The sequence below is a fragment of the Rhea pennata genome, chromosome Z, assembly GCF_028389875.1.
Source record: "Rhea pennata isolate bPtePen1 chromosome Z, bPtePen1.pri, whole genome shotgun sequence".
Taxonomy (NCBI): Eukaryota; Metazoa; Chordata; class Aves; order Rheiformes; family Rheidae; genus Rhea; species Rhea pennata.
In genome coordinates this window covers 67731660-67754125 of record NC_084702.1, presented here as the reverse complement: position 1 = coordinate 67754125, position 22466 = coordinate 67731660, and the positions used below count along the sequence as shown (strand labels likewise).

Genomic DNA, 22466 nt, shown 5'->3' with positions numbered 1-22466 from the left:
AAAAAAGTGATTTAATTCTCATTTTCAGTCTCATGAGTATTCACACATTCCTGTTAACATAAAACTATTCCAGCTAATGTAAAGAGACTCCAGCTTTTGCAGTGTTTCAGCACTGCCTCCCCAAATCTCTGCTTTATATAAGCTATTCTAGAAAGTTATTTAAGTGTTACACTTAGTTCCAGCTATTAAGTGCATCAGAGGGTTGGGGACATGGTGCACACACTACTCCCCGCTTTCCACTGTGAGGAAGTGTTTTCCAACACTGTGAGGAAGATGGTAACTATATGGGAGAAAGCTAGAGCTTATCCTGCCTACTGAGACGTGCTGCTGCCACGGGAGGACAGAACTCAGCCGTGCTTTCCTTACTCAAGCTTCTCAAGTAATTACATTGACAACACGATAGCTCCAGATACAGCCTGACAAAAGTAACTCAGTAACTTGTCCTGGTCCCCTCTGCCACAGAGTTAATTTACAACTGGAGCAGATGACTCAAAATTTGCAAAAGACTCTTCTACTCACAATACCTTTTACAAGTTTAAAATACCAGGTTTAAAAAGAAACTTACTTCGCAGATGCTCTTCTGAAACTGCAGTGCTTTACTGTTCTCAGGATTTGGGATCTCCGGATAAAATGTTTCTTTAATCCTTTAATGAAGAAAGAAAGAACTTTTAAAAGTTACCAGGCCTACAAAACAGATTCACAATACAATAAAGGAATCAGGACATTTCTCTTTAATTCAGAGTACTCAAGACATCTGGCATAAAGCTTTAGTGTATTACATTTACATGTTTCACCGAGTATTTAATGGAAAGAACAGCAAACATTTTCCTTTTAACTTGGGAGCTTGAAATGCCATATTTACAAGAAGCTGAAGATCAAATGTCTACCTGAGTCTTTGTGGATGGGTCACAAATTACAGTATATCACCAGCCTATTTATATTTGGGAGTATTTATAAACAGTGCTCACTGGGAGACAGGCTCCTGCAACCCTTTTTGCATTCCTAACTATGAGTTCTTTCCAACTTCTCTCCACCTCAGTTCCTTCCTTACCTTCTACAAGGTGTTTTTGCCACCTACTCTTAAATGAAGGCCTGTAAACCTCACTGACATCTTTTGGTATTTGGAGAAAACAGAGTAACTCAAAACACAGAAAACTCTAGCCCTGAAACAAACACATCCAGAAGAAGATCAGAACTGAATGCAGGCATTTACCATTCCCTCTTTCTGTAGCAAAAGATGCTGGCCACTACTCCAAGTAGAACCACCACTGCCACTGGGATGAGGATTGCAATGATTAATCCCACAGCTGGAGGGGGGGAAATAAAAAATAAAGACATACTCCAAGTTACCAGCAAGGTTTATGGCTTTGTACCATTCCCACAGACCAGAGACCATTTCACCTAACCAGAAACTCATCTATAGGTCTACAGTGACCTATACCATACAGTTCTTTGCCAAAAGAGCAGAAGTCCATCTGTAAAAGAGCCAATTCAGGGATAACTGCAGAAATCAATAGACATTTCTTTCCAATTGCTTAACTGAGAAGAGCTTCATACGCAACACAAAAATGATTGCCACCTACGTTCTGTTCTCAGTAAGCACTAGAATTACACTTTCAGGTTACTGATTCTGGTCATGGCTCTTAAAGGCCAACAACTCATCATACAAACTGCGCTGCCTTTTATCTGGTTTACAGTGCTTCGGATCGCAGGCCTTTACTCTGATACATTCCCAATGTCTTGCTCCACTGATGTTAAATGCCTCAGGTTTGATTTTTCATATACGTTCGTTGCAGCCCGATGCTTACCCTTCCCTCCACACAAGATATTTTTAAAAATTTTCTCACCCCCCAAAGCTGATCTCTTTTTATAACTGTCTTTCTGGGTTTGTTTCTGTCATGGGATTGATAAAGCTGAAATCAAAGCAGAGAGGCATCTGTTTATAATTCTGAAACTGGTAAATATTTCCATACTGCCTTTCTTCCCACCATTTATTAGCAGATATTCATCATGGGAAACTTGACAAAAACAACTAGCTGCTTGAAAAGGCTAAGACTCTACCATGTCTAGAAGTAGTTTGAGAATTATTTTTCTTGAATACATTACCATGAACTACATAGTAGCTATAAAAGGAATGCCTTTCTTTTTTTCTTCACAGAATTTTTTTATATTTAAAAATAAACAACTAAATAAATTAAAATGAAAAGTAGGCTGTAGGCTCAAACTACTTGAAGGGATCAGATAAAGTAATCTCAGCTTTACGTACATTGTACAGCCTCTGTGCTAAAGGATACTAGTAACAGGGATATTTAACTTACAATCCTCCTTTGTCACCACGTAGAGGCTATTTGGAGGGCTCATCCCACCAGCAGTGTAGGCTTGTAGGTCCAGTTGGTAGCTTGTTTTGCCTTGAAGATCAAGTATTCTCAAAGATTTTTTTGTTAAGTCAGTGATATTCTTAACTTTAAGCTCTGGATTCCCTGTTTGTTTGCAAGAAGCAAGAAGAGAATAACTTGTAAGAGGGGATTTCTCAAAAACAGCCTCGGCAGAAGCAGGAATTTCTGAAGATCAGGATATTAAGCCTGCAGAACAGTCTTTGGAAAGGAAAGAAGCAGAGGATCCCAGGAATGCTGCTCAGCAGGGGACAATATGGTGCGTGTGATGCTGCCGTAGGCTGGTTTTTACACTCAGGTTTATCCTATTAAGTTAATGAGCTGGGCTTCAGTTCTGCACAGACGTGCCCTTACAGGATGGGTACTGGAAGAACATACCCGATTAAATAGAGCCACGTAACTTCCCACCTGTCCTCTAGCCAGTGAATCTGTACAGAGGGCAGTGTGTCACACTGTCACTTAGTCACTGCACAGCTTTATGGCCTCGGTGAGTCAGTGCTTTCTCCAACTTTTGCTTTGTATTAAAGAATAACTGTGCTGCCCACACAAATTGCTGATCTTCCAAATGCCTTTGTCATATACCAGGGGCCAATTCCGTCACCGAGTAATGCAACCGAACTGTAATTAAGACACCTTGCTTCCTCTTCCCTCCAAGTGAGATTAAACTACTAGGGAATAAAATAAGACTTGAACAGGGAAGTTGCAATCTACAGATTTCACCTACCTGATTCTGAAAGCCTAGGCTTTAAAGCATCTTTTTCACCTTTTGCAAAGGAAAGCCGATATCCCTCTAGAAAACCCTGACAGTCCTCAATAGGAATGTCTTCCCATTTTACCAATATCGAATCTGAAGATGTTTCTTCTACGGTAAAATTTGGTGCACGTTTCGGAGCTGCAGGGAGAATTATAAAGGAGAAAGTTAGTAAGAAACTAACACACTCTCATTAAATGCTGAACCCAAGTAAGTTTTGCAGCAATTTTATTTCAGAACTAGTATGATCAGCTTTCTCCCAAATATTCTTCTCACACTCAAGGACATGTGAAAAAAACTGAGTAGGTGATCCTACAAATTGATCAGGATGTCTGTCTCCTTATCAGTAATTCCCGCATATTATCTACCAACAGAAGCTGAATGAAAAAACATTTCCTTAAACAGCCTTCTGGCAGACACATGTGTAATTTATCCCTCTTCCTGCAACAAACCCAGAAAGTTGGTATAAGCATTCAGAGCAGGCAAACTGAAGTCTTTATTTTTTTTAGAGCTTTATCTCCGTGACTACATTGCTTGTATTCAAATTAAATGAAGTTCACATTCCTATCAAGGAGATCTACCTCAGCTTAAATGAATTAGTCTCAGCAGGCATTGCAAATCCCTATTCCAGTATCTAGATCCCATTGAAAGTATCACAGCAGATATTGTGTACAGTCACACGACAGACATCAACTGATGCCTGTTACCGACCTGTGTCCATCTTCCGAAGCTGAACTCATGTTTAAGACATCCATGTTGTCCTTATGGCTATTGGTCCAAGGCAAATATGAAGTTTTAGAATAGGTTTGCACTCTTCAGCAAAGTGAATAAATTTCTCAATTCCTAATAAGCTTCTTTTCAGCATTCAGTGGATTTCCCCCCCACTCCAAATTCTTTAATCTTGAAAGCTTCCAATTCTGTTAAGAACCCATATGAAAACCCTTCTCCCAATAAACTGTTCAGGATTTTTAAAGAGATACAAATGAAAGTTGAGTTTTTAATAAAATTGCCTGAATCTCATCTTCATTTCTAACAACGAAATAATCAAGGGTACTTCCACAGGCTCAGATTATGCGATCAGCTTATTTTCCAAGCAAATTATTCCAGCAAAAACACGTTAAACTTCAAAGTGAAATGGTGTAAGAAGTGCATTTCATCAGCAACATTGGGGACATCTCTTAGATTTGCTGAGTTGTACCACACCTGCTCAGAAGTTTACTTTGATTTGACAAATCAGGAAAAGCTCCTTCCCTTCCTGGGCAAGTGATCCCATGCTTGTCGTTCAGGTTACGCCTGTGCCTCCAACTCTGCAACGTCGCCGTTTGCGGAGCGAGCTTCTGCGACACCCTATGCAACCGAGCACGCTGGAGGACACAGGGAGAGCGCGTGCCGAGAACTGCAAGCGGCTGCTTTCATATAACCACAAGGTGCCTGGTTTGAAATGCAAATGTGCTGCTGCAGACATCTGAGGTTGCACACAAACCATGCAGGTGGTTCAGCCCAGGGGCTGTGATGGGGATGTGAGGTGTGTGCATGGCGGGGAGAGAAAGCAAGCACACCCCATGCATTCATAACTTCCAAACAGGAGTTCTTAAGAAAAAGGAGGGCAATCCATTCAGAGAGTTTCAACTCAATAGCACAGCACTTTGTATTTGAAGCAAAAGCACAGAAAAAAATGGGTGTTGTACAGAAACTGAAAGATAACTGGATCTAAGAAGAGAACTATATGCAGTTTTATACGAAGGACTTGCAGAAGTCAACGGTACTATAAAGGGATTCTGTTCTTAATCTTCTGCTAACATTGAGCTAAAAATAGGCACAGTTTAAGTTTACTTTGTAATGATTCTGAACAATAAAGTACACTTACGCAGCTCTTTCATATACCCAGTTATGTTCTTCAATAACTGATATCCACTGGATTTGCAGCCATATAGAGAAAAGTTGTATCGCACACCAGGTCTAAACAGTGCTACAAGAGAAAATCATTGTCAAGATTTGACTTAGGAAGAATGATGCTTTTAGCTTTCCGATGATGCATGCATTTAAGTACATATTAAAAAAAAAAAAGTTTTAGACCATAGTGTTAGGTATCAATACTATCCCCATCAGTAATTCCTATAAAAGCTATGCCATTAGACACAGTTTAGAGGCAGTAAAGAAAAAAGTCTAGCTCTCAGAGCAATTTCAGTTCTAAACAAATAGAATATAAAATAATCTACTCAAATTACATTAAGTTTTTCCACAAGGAAACACAAACTATGAAGTTACAGAAACAATCCCTTTTGTTGCCTCCCACAGCACCTACATAGATCCTGATTACTCAAAAATGCAAATGCATCTTTAAAATACACAGGCTTATTACAGAAACAGCACAAAAGTAATTCAGAGAACTCTCAAAAGTGATACTGAAGCTTTCCAACAACAAAAGAGAGTCTGAAATGTGACTCTGCAAAACAGATATTCAAACCTCCCTTTTCTATGTCTTCAACAGAGGCCTAGGTGTTTGGTATCAGATGTACAAATAATTTACCCCATTCTGTGATTTCCTCAAGTCAAAGGCACACAATAATTTCAAATTGATCATCTATCCTTTTTTTCCCCGCTAAACAGGATGCCACTGTGGCCCACTAGAGCACTCAAGCGTGTTTTTGCAAGAGCTCAGGTCCAGCCTGAAAGAGTCTCCTTGCAGGATTAAGCACAGAGCTGAATTTACTAGTTTAATCCTTCCCCTAGCAGCCTGGCAGCTCCTACAACCTGCTGCAAGAAACTTCCCAGCAAAATGCTCAGAAGTAGACCCACGCACCCTAGGGCAAACACAGTACTGCCTGCTTAGAAAAAGCAAGCTATAGCCAATGCAAACAAAACCAACATGGATGAGGTGTTGCAATTACATTAAGAACAACATATTGCCCCCTGTCAAAATTCCTGTCCTCCCCTCACATACACAGCTCCAAGTTGTTTTCTCTGATGGAGACTTTACATCCTAAACTCTTCTAAAAAGCAAATAAATACCCTTCTGAGGAAGCAAAGAAAAATCCTACATCTTTGAGTCCTCTCTTTCCTCTTCCGCTCCTACTAGTCTTACCACAGCTGAGTTTCATTTCCCTGACCTGCCCACCAGCATCTAGAGACCTGGAATGTGCCCTGTTCCAGGAAATTCCAATTGCTGACAGCAAGCCAACACATGGAGCTCACACTTAAAAATATCTGCCTCGTGCAAAAACAACAGATAAGTCTCTCCTCTGTCCCAAGCAGCACAGTTTATGTTTAGCATCTGAATAAAATTCAAAACTCTAGATTAACTATTATGCATTAGGAAATTTTAGGAAGTTTAGGGCTGAATGAGGAAGTTTATGTGTAGTTAGAAAAGGTAATTTCAAAACAGTTAATAAAATAGGATGATAACAGTTAAATCAAGACTGAATATTTGGATTTGGCAGAGCAGCATAAGAAATCAAAATAAACACAGTATCAAGAAGAGGTTCATTTATATACACAAGTACACAGCAACACAACAACCCTGGATCTATAATATTGGTAATGTTCTCATTCCACTTGTTGTTCAATCTCTGAATCAGAAAGACTCAAAAATTCTCATTTCTGACTTACCAGATTTTATCACTGCATCTGTTGTATTTGAAGGAAATTTCTGCCAGTCCACGCTACAGGGCTCAGACCCAGATGAATGACACCATTTTACTATGTAGCCACAGGTCACGTTGGGGTAAGAATTCCAAGAAATATAAATTCCATTCCCCAGCGCAACGGCCCGCTCTGTTTTGACATTGTCTACAACAAAGATGACACAAAAACCCATCAGAGAGCAGACACTTATCTGTGCTACAAGAAAGCCATCCAGCCACGCACGCAGGCTTTATGAACCGCAGTCATTTCTAAGAACAAGGAGCGTGCTCCCGGTGCTGTGAAATTCAAAGCGGTGCATTCGGTTCTGCAGTGCTGGAAATCAGACGTAGCCTGCAGCAAATCCCACAGCCAGGCTTGAGAAGGATGATGAGAAGTGCTGCAGCTCAGGTAAGCATTTACCATAGATGTCAGGCTCAAATCTGACTTGACACCAATTTGGCAGGGGCCTCCAGCTACAAATTCCTCCTGTCATTCCATCTAAGTTTGCTTTGTATTTCTTTTGCCCAGCACAGACAACAATTTTTCACTGAGAACCAACAGCAAAAGACAAGTCCCCAGTGGGGCTAAGCTTTGTGGAGACACCAAGGGTAAAAAAAAAACAAAAACAAACAAAAACAAAACAAAACAAACAAAAAACACACAAACAATCCTCTGCTTTGCCTTCAGTTAATTTTTTAATTTCTGGTTATTAAAGATTTAGCTGCCCTTGAACTCATGAGATCAGAGAACAACATCTCATTCCAGTAGTTTCCCTCTATGGCTGTATGTCAGGAAGGGTCCTGCAGAGCTCATGGATGTTTTCCAAAGGCCACTACAACAGCCGCGGGCCCCATGACAGATCTTCAGAAACAATCTCAGAGTTCCTTTTTTTTTTTTTTTTTTTTTCCTCTCAATGTTCTCATTTATGATCCCCTACTGAGTCAATTTTTTCATGTTATTAAGTCCTAAACCATGGGAGGCTGAAGGGAAAGGGCAATTTTTAAAAAGCAGTGTTGTGAAAACTTTATTCTCACAGATTTGCTGTGAATGTTGAAGGACTGCATAATTCTAAACATTTTTAATATATACTGAAGTGTTTAATCCTATTCTAGTTTGCTCATGGCCAGAAAGACACATATGGTTAAACAAAGACAAATCCAGAAGTACTTCAATACTTCCACCCCCCCCAAAAGCTATTATGCATCCAGAGAAATCATATTTCTATGATGCTGGAAGACAGTATACTTCTAATTAAACTGATTTAGTTTTCCTATTTACAGGAAAGACTTTCCATGGACAGTGAACACACACTCTCTAAAAATGCTTAAGTTCACCATACTAAATATTATATCCTGAGTCAGAAGATCAGAGATTCACCTAGGACAGTAATAAGCAGTATTCTGCTCTTTTTGGTGTATTTCTACTACTTCAGATTGCAGCTATAAATAACGACCAGCACTCCAGTGCTACCTACTGTAGCAGTGGAGCCTGTGACAGACAGATTATATGACCCTGACTGTCTGCAGAGCACTTTTCAGAGACAGTGACAGATGCATTAAGACAGAGTATCCTCTGTTTGTGTTTTCAGTTTTCACTAAACCTCATGAGTAGATCTCAAGCTTCAGAGCCATTGCTCTCTTATGGACATTTGAAATATTTACAGACTGTACACAGGAAGCAGCCAGAAAAGACTGTTTGGGTAGAAATGTCATGCAGTTCGGTGAATGAGTCATGTTTCATGACTCCAGTCAGTGACTCAGATAATTCCTGTACCAACTTGGGAGCAAATCTTCTGTGAGTACAAGCTGGGTAACACCAAAGGGAACCTCAGACTTCCAGGAGCTCTTCTCAAGTGAAAGCTGCAAATGAGTTGCAAAGCTCCAGCTGCCATCGTCTGTCCCACACCACAGACCTGTACTAGGGACATCTCCACAACTTCCAGAATCTAGTTCTCTTTTTGCTCAAAAAGAGCTGTAAAAGCATCTTCATGAGAATCATTATCTGTCTCAGCTACATCACTTTGCAGAACAAATCGGGCTCCCTAAGCATCAGAGACCAACCCGTGTCAATGACTTAGTTTCACCCTTGTTATTCCTGGGAAGTCTCCAGGCAAGTGCAAGATTTTGCACTGCAGACACTGCACACTATCAGCCGTGCAGTATCAGCATGATTACTTGGTGAGACACAGCACCAAAAGCAGGGCACTGCAGGGAGATTTGGGTTCAATAAACTCTCCAAATCAAAGCAAAGCATGCATCATCCTATATTTTAACAAACAAGCTTTCCCAGATATTCCCCAAGCTGAGACGGCGCTTAGACCTCTGCTGTGAGCACTCACCGCTCGGCAGGTCCACGCTCGTTATCTTCGAAGGAGGAGATAACCCTGCATGATTTTTGGCTACAACGCTAATTACACAATCATTTCTTCCAAGCTTTATCTCAGTACTGTTTGAGGGTTCAGCGACTTCTTTATGCTGCAGCGGTGTATCTAGCAGGTAGCATGACACTTCATAAGACACTATTTTTCCATTGGCTTCAGAAAGGGACAACGGCTATGAAGCAGTCAAAGAGTGCATTAAAAACAAAATGGAAAAAACAGAGAGAGACATAGGATTATGAGTCTTAACACATAGGACTACCAGGTAGAAAAGACAGCTAATAGAATGTGATTTTAGGAATGAAGATCTAAGTTCCTAAGTTTTTATTTTTTACCTAGGATATGTTAAAAATTTAATTCTTCAGGTGAAATTCTTCTCAAATCAAATTTTTCAATAACACTTCTTTTTAAATATAAAACTTCCATCATATTCTTATTTGGGGAAAAATATTTGTCTTAAGGAACAATTCTAGAAAGAGTTAAGAAAAATAATCTTATTTACTGACTATAAACTTCACCCATTTATAAATGTGTAAGAATATTATTTTCATAGAGTTAGATTATACAATGTTTTAAAACATTAAGTTTCCTATCCTACCTTCCAGAAGATTTTTAGACTTCTTCCAGAAGGACATCTCTCTCTCCAGACATCTGGTCCTCTTGCAGGAGCTAAGACAAAAGAGATTTTTTTTTTTTTTTAATAAGTTGTGTGAAAGACAATTTAATATCTATCAAACAAAATATTAGCTTCCCTTCCTGCAACTTTTAAAATATGACTTGACAACTTCAATATTTTATCATCAAAGAATTAAATAGACTTACGGGCTTCCAACGTTGTGTGTTCCTCTGCTCTACTCCAATCACTCCATCTCCAGAAATGGTCAGCAGCTGAACAGCGCACCCTGAACTCATATTTGGTATATGGGTGCAATGCATTCAGCTGAGCTGTGTAAGTTGAGTATTTTCGACCAGGCATGGAGACGTTGTGCTGTTAAAAATTTATAAAACTGACATGATTTTTTTTCTACTTAGATTATACTGAAAGTCCTAACACCTAAAAAGGTGATATTTTTCCTAAAACACATGCACAGAAGCACAGTGAAGACTGTCTGAGCAAGACACTTACCACAGCCCTCTTAGTAGTCCTATTTCTTCTGAAGAACAGTATGTCTTACCCAAGTGATCTCTATTCACATCTATTTCACAGTACTAATCACTCTTAAAATGGCGCAAGTCTAGGGAGTATTTAAGTTCTATGGCTACTAAAGAAACTCTAAGCCTGGGAATATATTTATTGCATCTAATTATAACAAACGTGCATCACAGCCGCCAAAAACTGGACTCCAAAAAATTTTCAGCTGCAACTAATTGTAATTTCTGAAGTTAAATAACAACCTGAAAAATATCAAAGAGTCAACAGTCTCTCACATGGATGGAAAAGCTTCTGAAAATGTCCCCAAAATGCCATCTAAAACCCCATAACAATTGCACCGCTACTTTTTTCATTACAGAAGACTCAGAGGTTTTTTTATTATTATTATTAAGCAACGAGAGACAACATAGTATTACAAAAGCTTTTATAAAGTTGTGTGCTGTGTTTCAAAAGCATCTGTAATGGAGGGCTCTGGTAGAGGCGAGTGAGGTGAATCGCTGTGGCAGCCCAAGACCTCACCATCTCCCATAGCCCCAGACTACCGAACCAGTAGCAGCGTTCACGAGCAACTATGTGCCCCAAGCTTCGTCCCGTGCGACCCAGGCTAGACAGAGCTGTGCAATCCACCTTGCTGGCAATTTAAGCTGAGCCGGGGGCGGGCGACGCATCGGCGTTTGCTCTCACCGCTGATTGCTCCAGGGGCCACAACCGCTCCAGGAGTAACTGCTGGGAGCACACAAACTGCTGCTGCTGCTCTCTCAAACTACCACACCAAAACCCAACACAGCTCATCTGCCAGAGCCGTTATTCACATCTCAAAGCCAGTTCCTTCTCCTGTTAATTCCCAAGATAGCCATGATTTTCTTTGCAGTGCCTAATCTCTGGGTACTGTTTAACACATTTGATTACAGAGAAAATGTAAGAGCTCACACACTGTAAGCGCTCCAATAGTATTTTAAAACCCCCTCTGTACAGAGCATGCCTTAACTCCTGCCCTGTTATCTTAGGGATAGCGTATCTAATGATCAGGTTCAGTCTCAGCCGCATCACTTCTGTGGCTGGACGGACATTCAAGGCTTTCCCTGGTAGGCAACTAACTCTAAGTGAGTAACAGCTCGGTTGCTAAAATCCAACTGAGAAACAAGCATCCTACTAAGCAGCCTCTGAGGTCAATGTATTCAGATTGCAAATTCAGGCTATGTTCTGTGCCCTGAGACCAGGTACTTCAGCGTGAGCCTAGCTGAGCTAGTCAGAGATGTATCATCTGAATGTGCAAACACAGAGCCGGAGTACAGACCTTGGGCCAACTGAACAAGCAGTTTTGCCATCGGTCTTCCCCAACAAACGGATCACCCACGTGCTAAGTTAGGCAATAAGGAAGAAGAAGAAGATATACTCCCAGCACCTACGCTCGGCATCTGATGCTGGTGCCTGAATCAGTACCCTCTGCTCCTTTGACGGTCTGCAGCGTCAACACGCAGCTCCAGTCAGTGACACACCAAGGCAGCTCTAAGCCTGCATGCTGGAAATCTGAGCTCTACCCAGAAATACCATCTTCTCTCCAGATGCAGAAGTCTTCATCGGGACTGCCTACTCATATGCCTAACGGGAGAATCCTTCCCTATCCTGTCACCATTGACATGCAAGCAGGTTTAGCAACTCGACATTACAGCCACGTGCATGTTAACCGCTGACAGCGAGCAGCTGCAACGTTCTCCGGGGCGGAGGGGGAAAATGAACCACAGATTGCAAAAGGCAATGAGAAACTACCACTGTGGAAGTCTGCAGAGCAGCAGCACACCTTGGGAACTAGCGTGTGTTGGTACAGCTTGTATCATGAAGGACAAAGCACAAGAACCATTTCGTAAAGGGGCAGTATAAAACACTATGCACCTTCTCCATGCACCAAATAATGTGGCTGCTAAATTGACTTCTCTCCCATTTGTTTAAAACTAACCAAACAAAACAAAGCAGGCAACAATAGGTTATAACTCTTCTTGATTCAAGTAAATGGACTTTAGTCATCTACTGTGAGATGTCAGACTACTAATTAGTCATTACCGCATTAATCATTTAGTAAGATGATCAGAATGAAGCTATGAAAAGAATGTCAAGTGTTATTAGTTCAGTGAAAAAGATCAACATTTGAGCAAACCAAACTCCACTAAAAGCAGTTCTTACCAGTTTCTGCTCAGAGTGACTGCTGCTAATTTCAATTTGACAGAGAAGCCGGATGTCAGTAAAGCTGCCATTTATATACCAACGCAGATGGACACTTGTAGGACTGTTCCCAAAAACAGTTAATTTTTCTGGAGTTTCTGGATGAACTTAAAAATTAAAGAAAAAACACCTCAGTTCTAAGAAAAAAAGTTTAGCTCTGAAAAATCAGATTTTAAAAGAACCAAGAGAATCAGAAAGACAAATAAGTTATCTGATTAGCGACTAGGACAGCTGGTGCTATGAAGTCACCTGCGAGAAGTTGGCAACTCACAAAAACATTTCACCGATCTTTTTTTTTTTTAAAAGGCGCAATTACCTGGAACATGGGCAATTTCAGAGGACCACAGTGATACATGAAACTAACCCAATCTTGTTCACCATGAACTCTTTAACTTAGGACGTACAATCTGCAGACTCAGAAGGGCAGAACTCCTGAACAACCTCTTCCTCCCCAAAACTCTCTTTATGCAATATTTCAATAGTAATTGTAGCTATTAGAGAAAACTCAACTGCTAGAATTGGCCCAGTTACCTTTAAGCAAAGGTGTGCTCTATATTGGGAATTAACTGTACAGCGAGGGGAACAAAGGAATCTAATAGGAAACAGCAGTCGTACCTACTGGGTGTAAAAAAGCTCAGTTTATAATTAACAGAAACAAATGATGCTTCTGCAGGACTTGTCAATTGACTCTGATAGTTCTAATCTCAGTTGTAATTAGGAAATGGACAAAAAAAAAAAAGGCAATTCCTTGAAGAAAAAACTAATTTGTCAGAGAATGACTGAATACTGAAACCATTAGGAACCCCTGAATCCATGGCTGTGTTTGTCTGTGGAGGCTGACAACAGGGCAGGGGAAGAAGGGAATATGTACCAGAAAGGAGGTCGTCATCTCCCTTTCCTCATATATGGGAGTCTAATAAGGATATTACTTCCTTCAACAGACCATGGCAGGAGAGGATCATGGCTGCAACAGTACTGCTATTCCCTTTTAGCACCACCTTTTTAGGCTCCAAATCCTACAAAAGTAAACTTGTAAGATCTTGCCCTATAAGCAGGCACTGAAATATGGGGTCACTCACAGTTCATAAAGTTACACCTAAATTTTAATGATTGATGCTTACTGGAACATGAAGTAATGTGTAAACAGCCCTTGGCTAATCATTAGATTGCAGTAGCATTATCCCCACAGCACTGTATCCAATCTGGTAGCACGGCTGTGGAGACATGGCATCTCCACGCACACCTATTTTTTGCCACAGGTCATGTCCTAAGCTTTCTTTTAAGTTCAAATTACGGAACAGTGCAAGACATCGATGACAACAGAACAAAATAATAGTAAGCACAGCATGTTACAGATCTTCTGAACTTAAACAACTGGTTAGCTCCCGGTAAGCACATCTTTGTAATTCTTAAGTCTTACCTCTCTGAAACAAATCAACCGAAATTGAGGACTCTGTTTGCCCGACAGGATTGAAGACGCCTAATGTGAAATTGTAGGTTTTTTGATCAGCCTTCACAGGGAAGCCACAGACACGCTCTCCGTTCATGTCATTTACATCACATGAAACATTTTTACCAGATATTCTATGAAGTGAAGTGGGAGGAACAACACCTTAATTCTTGAACAAGACAATTTCTAGCAATAATCAGCAATCCACACTGAAAACACAGTAAAGAATGATGGGTTCACTGGCACACGGCTTACACAATGATTTGATTGCAGAGGCATATCTAACACCATAACGCAGGTTAAAGTGGCATCAGTCATGACTTGCCCTGTTCTCACGTGAAACTCTCCTCTTCCACTAGCATAATATTTCCATCCTCTCACTTCTCAAAAGCCTGGAAAACAGGTAGGTCCTGTAAAACCACCTCACAAGTCACAACTAAGACTGATTTAAAGAAGTATCTTTGTTCAGATCAGCATACATTTGCATGTAAAGTATATCATTTACTGCTTTCTGACCTAAGCGGATGGGTCATACATAACATCTTTCCATCAGCCCTGTCAGCTCTAAACTAGTTTGTCACCTGGGATACTTCCACCAGTTCTAGCTATTTCCAAATCAAAAGCAGGAAAGGTGGTCTGGTAACAGCCAAGACCAAAGTCTTCAAAGGCATACACGTGTATCAAAGGTACACACGTGTATATATACTATATGTGTATATATGTGTGTGTGTTCATATGTGCACATGTGTGCATATGTATACGTAAGTTGCTTTAATTACAATCTGCATAAACCTCTCATTCAGTAGCAAAGATTTAATATCTTCCTTTGGGCATTCTTGCTGTATTCTAGCTGAGCTTTGAACTCTCTCCACCTCACGCTCTCCATTTGAAAAAATCAGCATGGCCTGAAAAAACAGGATGAGAATATTCATCCTGATGCATCACATCCATCTCCTCACAGTTATGGGATCAGCAAAACAACTCTGAGTGATATCCTCACATGTATGATCTGAAAATAGGCAGACAGTGACTGGAGCGCCTTTCCTTTGAATACCTGCTCTGTTTCCCCCACCTCTTTGCACCCTAACAAATGACTTTTAGCAATAGTGTCCATGACCATAGCTCCATCCTCATTCGCTCTGACTTGCTTTAAAAGCCACCATTAAATTCCATTTTCCCTCGGTTTTTGTGACTCAGGCCTCCTGGCTCTCTTCCCTGATTGTTCCTTTGGCATTATCGGGAAGCTTCCTCACCATGGGAATTTTGTCCACTCCTCATCAAATTCTAATCACAACCACGAAAGAATACCATCTACAAGTGCAATTCCAAAATGATGATTCTTCACTTTTAAGGCTATACATGGCCTAGCACATAATATAATCCAGTGCGACACTAGCTTTCATTTCATTCTGCAGACAGTGCCAGTGTTATCTGTCCCTTTCAATATTTTCCAGACAACACATACTTCGCTTGTTCTGAACTACATAGTTCTTGATGCTAGGGTGGTGGGGAGTAGAAGTAGGCTTATTGCTATTTTTCCCCATGCTCACTAACAGCATTTGGAAAATGCTCCACCGTCTGTCTCAACTGTTCCTCAGTGAACATCTGACAGATTACCTGACAGACGTTGCATACAAAAAAAAGTTACCTAATGACTCCCACCACCTCCTTGTAACCTCACATTGGTCTTATCCATCTGTTGGCAAAAATCTGATGCACTAAGCCATTTATTTTGTTGTGAGTGCATAAGGGCCTAAGTCTTTGAGAAAAAAAAATCATCTTTAACCTTCATTGCAAATATTGCAAAACTAGACTGGAGTTCTTGAGTATTTTTGGACTTTAATCCCATCTTTCATAAACTTTTGAAAAGCATTTTAGGTTCTAAAAATTGAGACTATCTCATTTAAATGAGAGGCAGGCATGGAGCAGTGATCAGAAGCAGCATGGGATATATTCAAGTTCTATCTTTTTACTCTTTTCAATGCTGAATTGTTTTACCTGTCTAATAAACTGTACATTGTTCTTCGTTTTCCATATAGTCCGCTGGGTCTGCCTGGTTTCCAGGTACATTTTACTGTCAGAAAGTTGGATGTTTCACAGCTGAGGTTTTGGGGAGTATCAGGCGCATCTGTAGTATAAAAGGAAGCCAGAACAGTGCAACAGTCAGGCTGCTAGCTTCCTGAAAGCATCACCATTAGCACTTAAGAGTTTTTCTGCTGGGTCTAGATTGCATGCCTCACAAGCACATGCTAAAAGTTACTCTTCAACCATATAAATAATATGCTTCAAATTAAACCCATGAATAACTATTATCAGCCCCAACTGACTAACACTTGACTCTAGGCTTCTAAGTGGGTGGATAATCTGGTAAATCACATGAAAATATGTTCACAAGCTCCAGGCACTGAGCTGGAAGCATTTTAGTAAAATTGTGCCAAGACACTTCCAAAATTCTGAGCGTCAGTTTAGCTGCTGAGCAATTTAGGAGTGCTGTCAGCCGTGCGTCACATTTGCCATGTGCCAGCCCGGTGCTTTGAATTCTCTAAGCAAGTCACGTCAAGGAGAAGTTCCCTTTAGTATCAATTCCACCCTGTATTTGAAAGTTGAGGCAAGCCCTGTAGAGCTCGTTCTCTTTGCTGTTGCTTCATAAACACCCATCTTCCCTTTTCTTTTAAGGCTTATCCTTGAATCCCAGACTACAGCACTGTTATTTGCCTTCCTGGAGAAGATGGACAGTGCTCCCAGCAGGGATAGGGTAGCCATGATGATATGAGGCTGTACACAGCCCTTCTTTCAAGACTCATACACTGTCCCTCAAAAAGTGGCATAATAATATCAAGTACCTGCAGTAGAGAAAAGGCACAAACACAAGAGGCAACAGTAGCTAGCTTAGTTCAAATTATGAGCAATCAGCCAAAAAGAGGAACGTTTATTTTGCCAGATCTAGGCTACCTAAGGTGGTATGTATACACATTTGGGGAACAGAAGACAGAGGAATTGAATGTTTCAGCAAAAAAAGCATTCTGACAAGACCTCTCCCTTCCCACTAACTAGGTGCCACAAGAGAAAATACTGGCAGCAAAGAGACTCTACTATATCCCAAATCCTCAGAAACTGCTGTATGGGAAACCCTGTGTATGCTTCACTGTCCTCCACAGGATTGTTACTACTTTTATTCATTTGCTTACATATAAAAGTTCTCCAGAAAAGTACACAATGTAAAAATGGCAGCTCACTGAGAATCCAAAAAAAGCAAGGTTCCTTTTTGCATTTGCTATCACACATTTGATATGCAAAGTCAGTGATAGGAGGTACTGGCTGGAATTAGAAACAATTTCAAAATAAGCGTAGTCTCTCTTCTTTCCCTGACCCCCCCAAGGACCCTAAGTTCAAAGGTGGGTGTCTGCAATGTGAAACAGCTATTCCAATGGGCAGCTATTGGAATAAGGCAATTCTCTCAACTACTGCTGGGGGAAATGCACAAAACTCTGCTGTGACCAGTTATGGGAAAGAAGAACTAGACACATCTTAAAACAAACTGTTGAAAGTAACTATATCTGGAAGACATTTCTGAGGCTTGCAAGGTTATACAGAAATATACACAGTGATTTAGTATCTTAAACATTTTAAAGAAAGTATTAAAAGAATGCTCAGAAGATTTTCCAGGAAAGATGAATTGTCAGCTGGGCTCCTTTGCAGTAATGAGCTCCCAGAGTGCTACTGCCTTGGATGAGGATCTGCTGCTGCTGCAAATCTAAATGTTTTATTGTCTTTACTTGACTGACTGGTAAATGAATGTTTTCCCCCCATAATTCTTGCTCTTACTCTTGCCTTTTCAAGGACCAAACTGGAATGGATATAAATACAAATTAATGGAAACCGAGGACAAATATCCAAATGCAATAAACTAATAAGTGTTTTGGAACAAAAAGCAATGCCTTAGGAAGAGAGATCAAGGGGAGTAGCACTATGCCAGGTTCTAAGAGAATCTCACAGCTACTTTCACAGGTACCTCCCTGTCCTTCCAACCTCAGCAGAGCTTGCAGAGTGAAGTCAGTTAAACGTGAAGGAACACTGCTAAAATCGTTGTTCATCCTCAGAAATCAAAGGCTAAGAAAAAAAAGCCAGAACAGCATCTGTTTCCTAGCAGAAGTCCAAGAGTCTCAAAACCATTTTGATTTTCCTAAGGTTAGTAAGTGTAATCATACTTACATCCTACAAACAAGACAGTTCCATCCATTTCATCTTTGGACAGTGTACATATTACATTTGTCCCACTGCTCTCTGAAGCACTGGCATTTAGCACCCTGATTGCACTGCTCCGACTGCTCAGACGTATCAGTGGGTATTCTTCAGATCCATAAGTCATCTGCTGTACCTGTTGACCTTCTTTATGGACACAACAAATCGTCACATCTGAACCTACAGCCACTACAGTGTCCTGAGGAAAAACCCCACTCCCATTCAGCTCGGTATCTTTTCCTAGCAAAGAAGGAAGAGCAGAAAACAAACAAGAAGCAGCCCATGAACAGTTTGCTTTTATAATTTCAATCTATGTAATAAACATGGTGTTTGCTTTTATAATTGCATCTGTGTAATAAACATGGTGCCAATCAGCTAAAACACGACTCAGGAGTGCTTCAGTGCATACAAATCTATGTTTACTAGGTTTCATTAATCTGTGATTGCACGTTATTCTTATTTTTCTAATCAGAACACCCTGAAAGCAACAGGCCACCACTGCCTACCACTCTTCCTCCTACTTCATGCTGCTCTTCATAAGGCAGTCAAAGCCTATATGGTGGTAAGTGAACAGACATACCAGGAACCTTTTCTACCAGGCTCCAGTCACTCCAGTCCTTGTGGCCAACAAAGTCCGTGACATTAATGTAACAGCGAATCTTCACATAGTGTGATGTACACTCCAAAGGCATGTCCGATGTCCAGTTCCAAGACAGAATGGTGTTTTCATGCATCAGTTTTGAATGGTAAGTTACCTACAAAGTTTCCCCCAAACAAAGAGATAGTTTATAAACAGTTAACAGAGATACACAATCTTGCAAGTGTCAACAGATGCGCAAATAAAATGTGTTAATTCATAAAATCCCCAAAGATGGGCAGATTGTCCCATCTAACACTTTCAGCTGCTTTGTGAATTCACTTGGACAAGAGCCTAAGATGCAAAACAGCCTACCAGTCAGGTAGGCTATCAGCCAGAAATACCTGAGGGCAGATACTTGAGGGAGAGCAGGCAGCAGGCCAAACATTTCAAAAATTATATACTGAATCTCAGACCCAGTGTCTCCCAGGTAAGGATATGCTCCAACTTTTACGAAATGAAGCTCTTTTAAATTTTATTCCTAGGTCACACATTTTCCCTTTTCTCCATTCCCAAAACTTACAAAATAGTCACAGATTGGTTTGGGGAAACTGAGGTTGCCATTCTCCAAATACTGGTTTAATTTATGATCTTGCATGGTGCCCCTCAGGATATCAGTGATATATGGTCTAATGTCCTGCCAAAAATATAATCTATAGGAAAATAGATTCTTTCATACAATGTAAGGTTAAGAAATCCAGTGGTTTACTGGTGAAAAAACAGTAAGTTATTCTAAAGAACAAATCTGCAGTAACTTGAACTAACACTTCTATTTATTTCAAAAAGATAATAAAAGTTGATTACTCAGTGCCATAACCAGGGATAGAAATAAAGATTCACTTCATAAGAAAAAACTATAAGTAATATTCAGAAGCATATTAATGTGTGATAGTTATTCATTACCACTTCTATGTATGAGATGCTGCATGAATAATAGCAATGACAGACTTTCACACAGAATTTTTAAAACATCAGCACTGAGGCACACCATGAAGGATATTCTTCAAAAAAGACAGCAGAAAGCAAAGACAAAAAAGCAAGCTGAATGCTCAGAATCCATCAAGTCTAGACAGACTCTTGGATAAATGAGGCAGAATTAATGGTATAATATATCTGCCAAATTCATAAGCGAGTTCTAAATAAAAGAACTGTAATAGCCAAAAAAAAAAAAATGCTGGGGCTGTGAACAAGTACTGACAGTACAACATCCACTATCCTCCCATAATAACTTCAAAATTTAACAGAAGTTACCTGCTAGCATCATGACTACACTCAGAATCTGCAAAGCTCAACAACTGGCATCCTTCCGAGCTTTCTTTAAACGACCTCTCAAAATACTAGGGTGTTGCGGGGAAAAAAAAAAACATGTAAATACTTTTTATAAAGAAAAAAAAGGACTTACTTGTGCTACTTTTTCCATTGTTTCTTTACGGAGTATCTCAATCTGCCAAAAAGCATCCAATCCATATGGGAAAACTGATCCATTATCACTCCACTTCAGATTTAATGTGGAGGTTGAAAAGTCAGGAGTTAAACTGAGAATGTGTGGAGTGAGTGGAACAAATGCTAGAAAAAGAGCGGGGGGAAAAAAAAAGCCCATATTCAAGTCCTTAATCAGCAACACCAGCCCTACAGGTGTTTCACAGCCACATCTCTCTGCTCTGACCTGGCTGGTAGCCATACAAACATGTAAGTCAACCTCTGCAATTAGAACAAGATGGGCTGTGTTACTACTTGAACAGGAAGGTTCCCAGAAAAGCACAGGTGCTGATGAGTCACCAGGTAGCATTTTCTTCTAACATTTCAGCATGCAGATGTGTGAATAACTGATTACGAATATGACACTTCATACTGCATTGCAAAGACGACATCGTAATACCTTTCACAACCTTCGCCCAGTGCCACAGAGATAAAAGAAATGAGACCACAGTTTAAGTGCACACAGGAATACAATTAGGGAGGAGAAAGTAAAAGCTGCCAAGGGAAGAAAGGGATTTTGGAGACCAGCAGGAAAGAGCAAAGGAGGAAGGATGAGCCACAGCAAAAGCAAGAATATGGAGGAAAGAGCAAAAGCACATGGTGGAAGAAGCTCACATGAGGCTCTGAAGAGGAAGATCAGCAACATGATTTTAAGCTACCAGAAACGTGAAAGGCATGATATAATGATGGGGACAGTACAGGAATACTATCTAAACAGAAGTGTCTCTTCTATGAGTGGGCGTTAGCGAAGCAAGAGGCTGAGAACCCTGCAAAGATTATGGCAGTTCAAGTTGATTTGGGTTGCCGCAGGATAAATCACGTTTTTTTCAGTGTGTGATTTATCCTGCTTGGGTACTAGCCAAGGGGAAGTTCTGAGAGCCTTCAAAGTGCTGAGCACAGTCAGTATGCTACCTGGGATAACCTGACAGGCTCATCCTGCATGGAGTCAGCAAGACACCAAGTATGAACTCCACACACTTTTTAGCTGTGTTTTGTTAAAAGTTTGTGACCTGCTCTCAGTTGAGAAGAACACAGCAGCAACTGAAAATAGGAGAGTTTGGATTTTGAAAAAATAGGCAAGCTGAAAACAAAGACTATTATGAGTAAATGTGGCAGATGGTGCCAATGTCATCTTGAGCATACAGCTGAACTTGCATGATTAGTAGAGTTGCCACCACAAACTGAGAACTAGAGAAGCTGAAACTGAAGAAAAAACAAGCTATTGACTAGTCCAAGTTTTGTTTTAAGTTCTGCTTCTGCAGGAGATGCTCAGAAACAGCCAACGATGCTAAATGTGACAGACAGGGAAAGGGCAATCAGGACTCCACAGCATAATGCCAACAGCTAAAGCTACTGAAGCAGATTAAGTTTGTAGAAAGCAGGGAGAAGAGAAGATTGTTATAGTAACAAAACAACTATAAAGATGGAGATTGTGGAAGAGCGTGCTGTTGATTTAACTAAGGGCACTGAGCATGTGGGCAGACATACTGACCGATGTATAAGGGGACCTTCTTCTGAACACAGAAGACAAAACTCAAATTTCCTTACAGCCAAATCAAGGCATAGAGCTGTTAATGTGGTAGGAAGAGTTACAGTGTGGACTAGAGCTACCTCATCCTGGAGATGCTCCCCTGCTTTCCTCTACCTTTGGGAGGAAGAAAGTGGGAAAAAAAATCTGTCTAATTTATCTATGGCTGCAGTATGAAGAGCTGCCTAGCATAAGTATTTGCTCAATTTCATAAATGTTTGAACAAAAGGTGTGAGCTGGGTGTACACTAAGATAATAAAGTCCCATTAGCCATGACACGTGATATAACTGCCCTTAAAATGTTAAGGAGGAGGAGGAGTAAGTTACTTCACTCTCTAGTAGTTCAGCATTTGAAAAGGAAGTACTGCCACTGTGAATTTCATTCCACCTCTCCCAAAGCTCATATGAGCACTTTACACCCCATGTAGTATGCTGTACTTCAGATTAGTAACTTGTTTGCAAACTCTTCTGAAATTTTCAATAAGAAAAACAATGGCAAAGAATAATTAGGTGCATGCAACTGTGTTGAATTTTGTTTTCTTACGTTTTGCCCTCAGTTTTTGTACTATGATTTATGGGTTAGAGAGGTTTCCTTTTCTCTGAAGGGGGAGA

General features: G+C 40.4%; 1 protein-coding gene across 4 annotated transcripts in view; it reads right to left on the bottom strand.

Moving 5' to 3' along the window:
* LIFR (LIF receptor subunit alpha) overlaps positions 1-22466 on the bottom strand; it is a 54596-nt gene that overhangs the window by 7845 nt on the left and 24285 nt on the right. For all 4 annotated transcript variants that reach the window (XM_062600625.1, XM_062600626.1, XM_062600627.1 and 1 more), the window contains 15 exons: positions 20250-20413; positions 18791-18965; positions 18181-18450; positions 15967-16096; positions 13939-14102; positions 12480-12625; positions 9968-10133; positions 9744-9814; positions 9107-9320; positions 6754-6933; positions 5012-5113; positions 3118-3285; positions 2319-2480; positions 1214-1307; positions 566-644 (listed from right to left, as the gene is read on the bottom strand). In XM_062600625.1, coding sequence (XP_062456609.1) covers positions 566-644; positions 1214-1307; positions 2319-2480; positions 3118-3285; positions 5012-5113; positions 6754-6933; positions 9107-9320; positions 9744-9814; positions 9968-10133; positions 12480-12625; positions 13939-14102; positions 15967-16096; positions 18181-18450; positions 18791-18965; positions 20250-20413 — 2285 coding nt within the window. The remainder of the gene's footprint in view (positions 1-565; positions 645-1213; positions 1308-2318; positions 2481-3117; positions 3286-5011; positions 5114-6753; positions 6934-9106; positions 9321-9743; positions 9815-9967; positions 10134-12479; positions 12626-13938; positions 14103-15966; positions 16097-18180; positions 18451-18790; positions 18966-20249; positions 20414-22466) is intronic.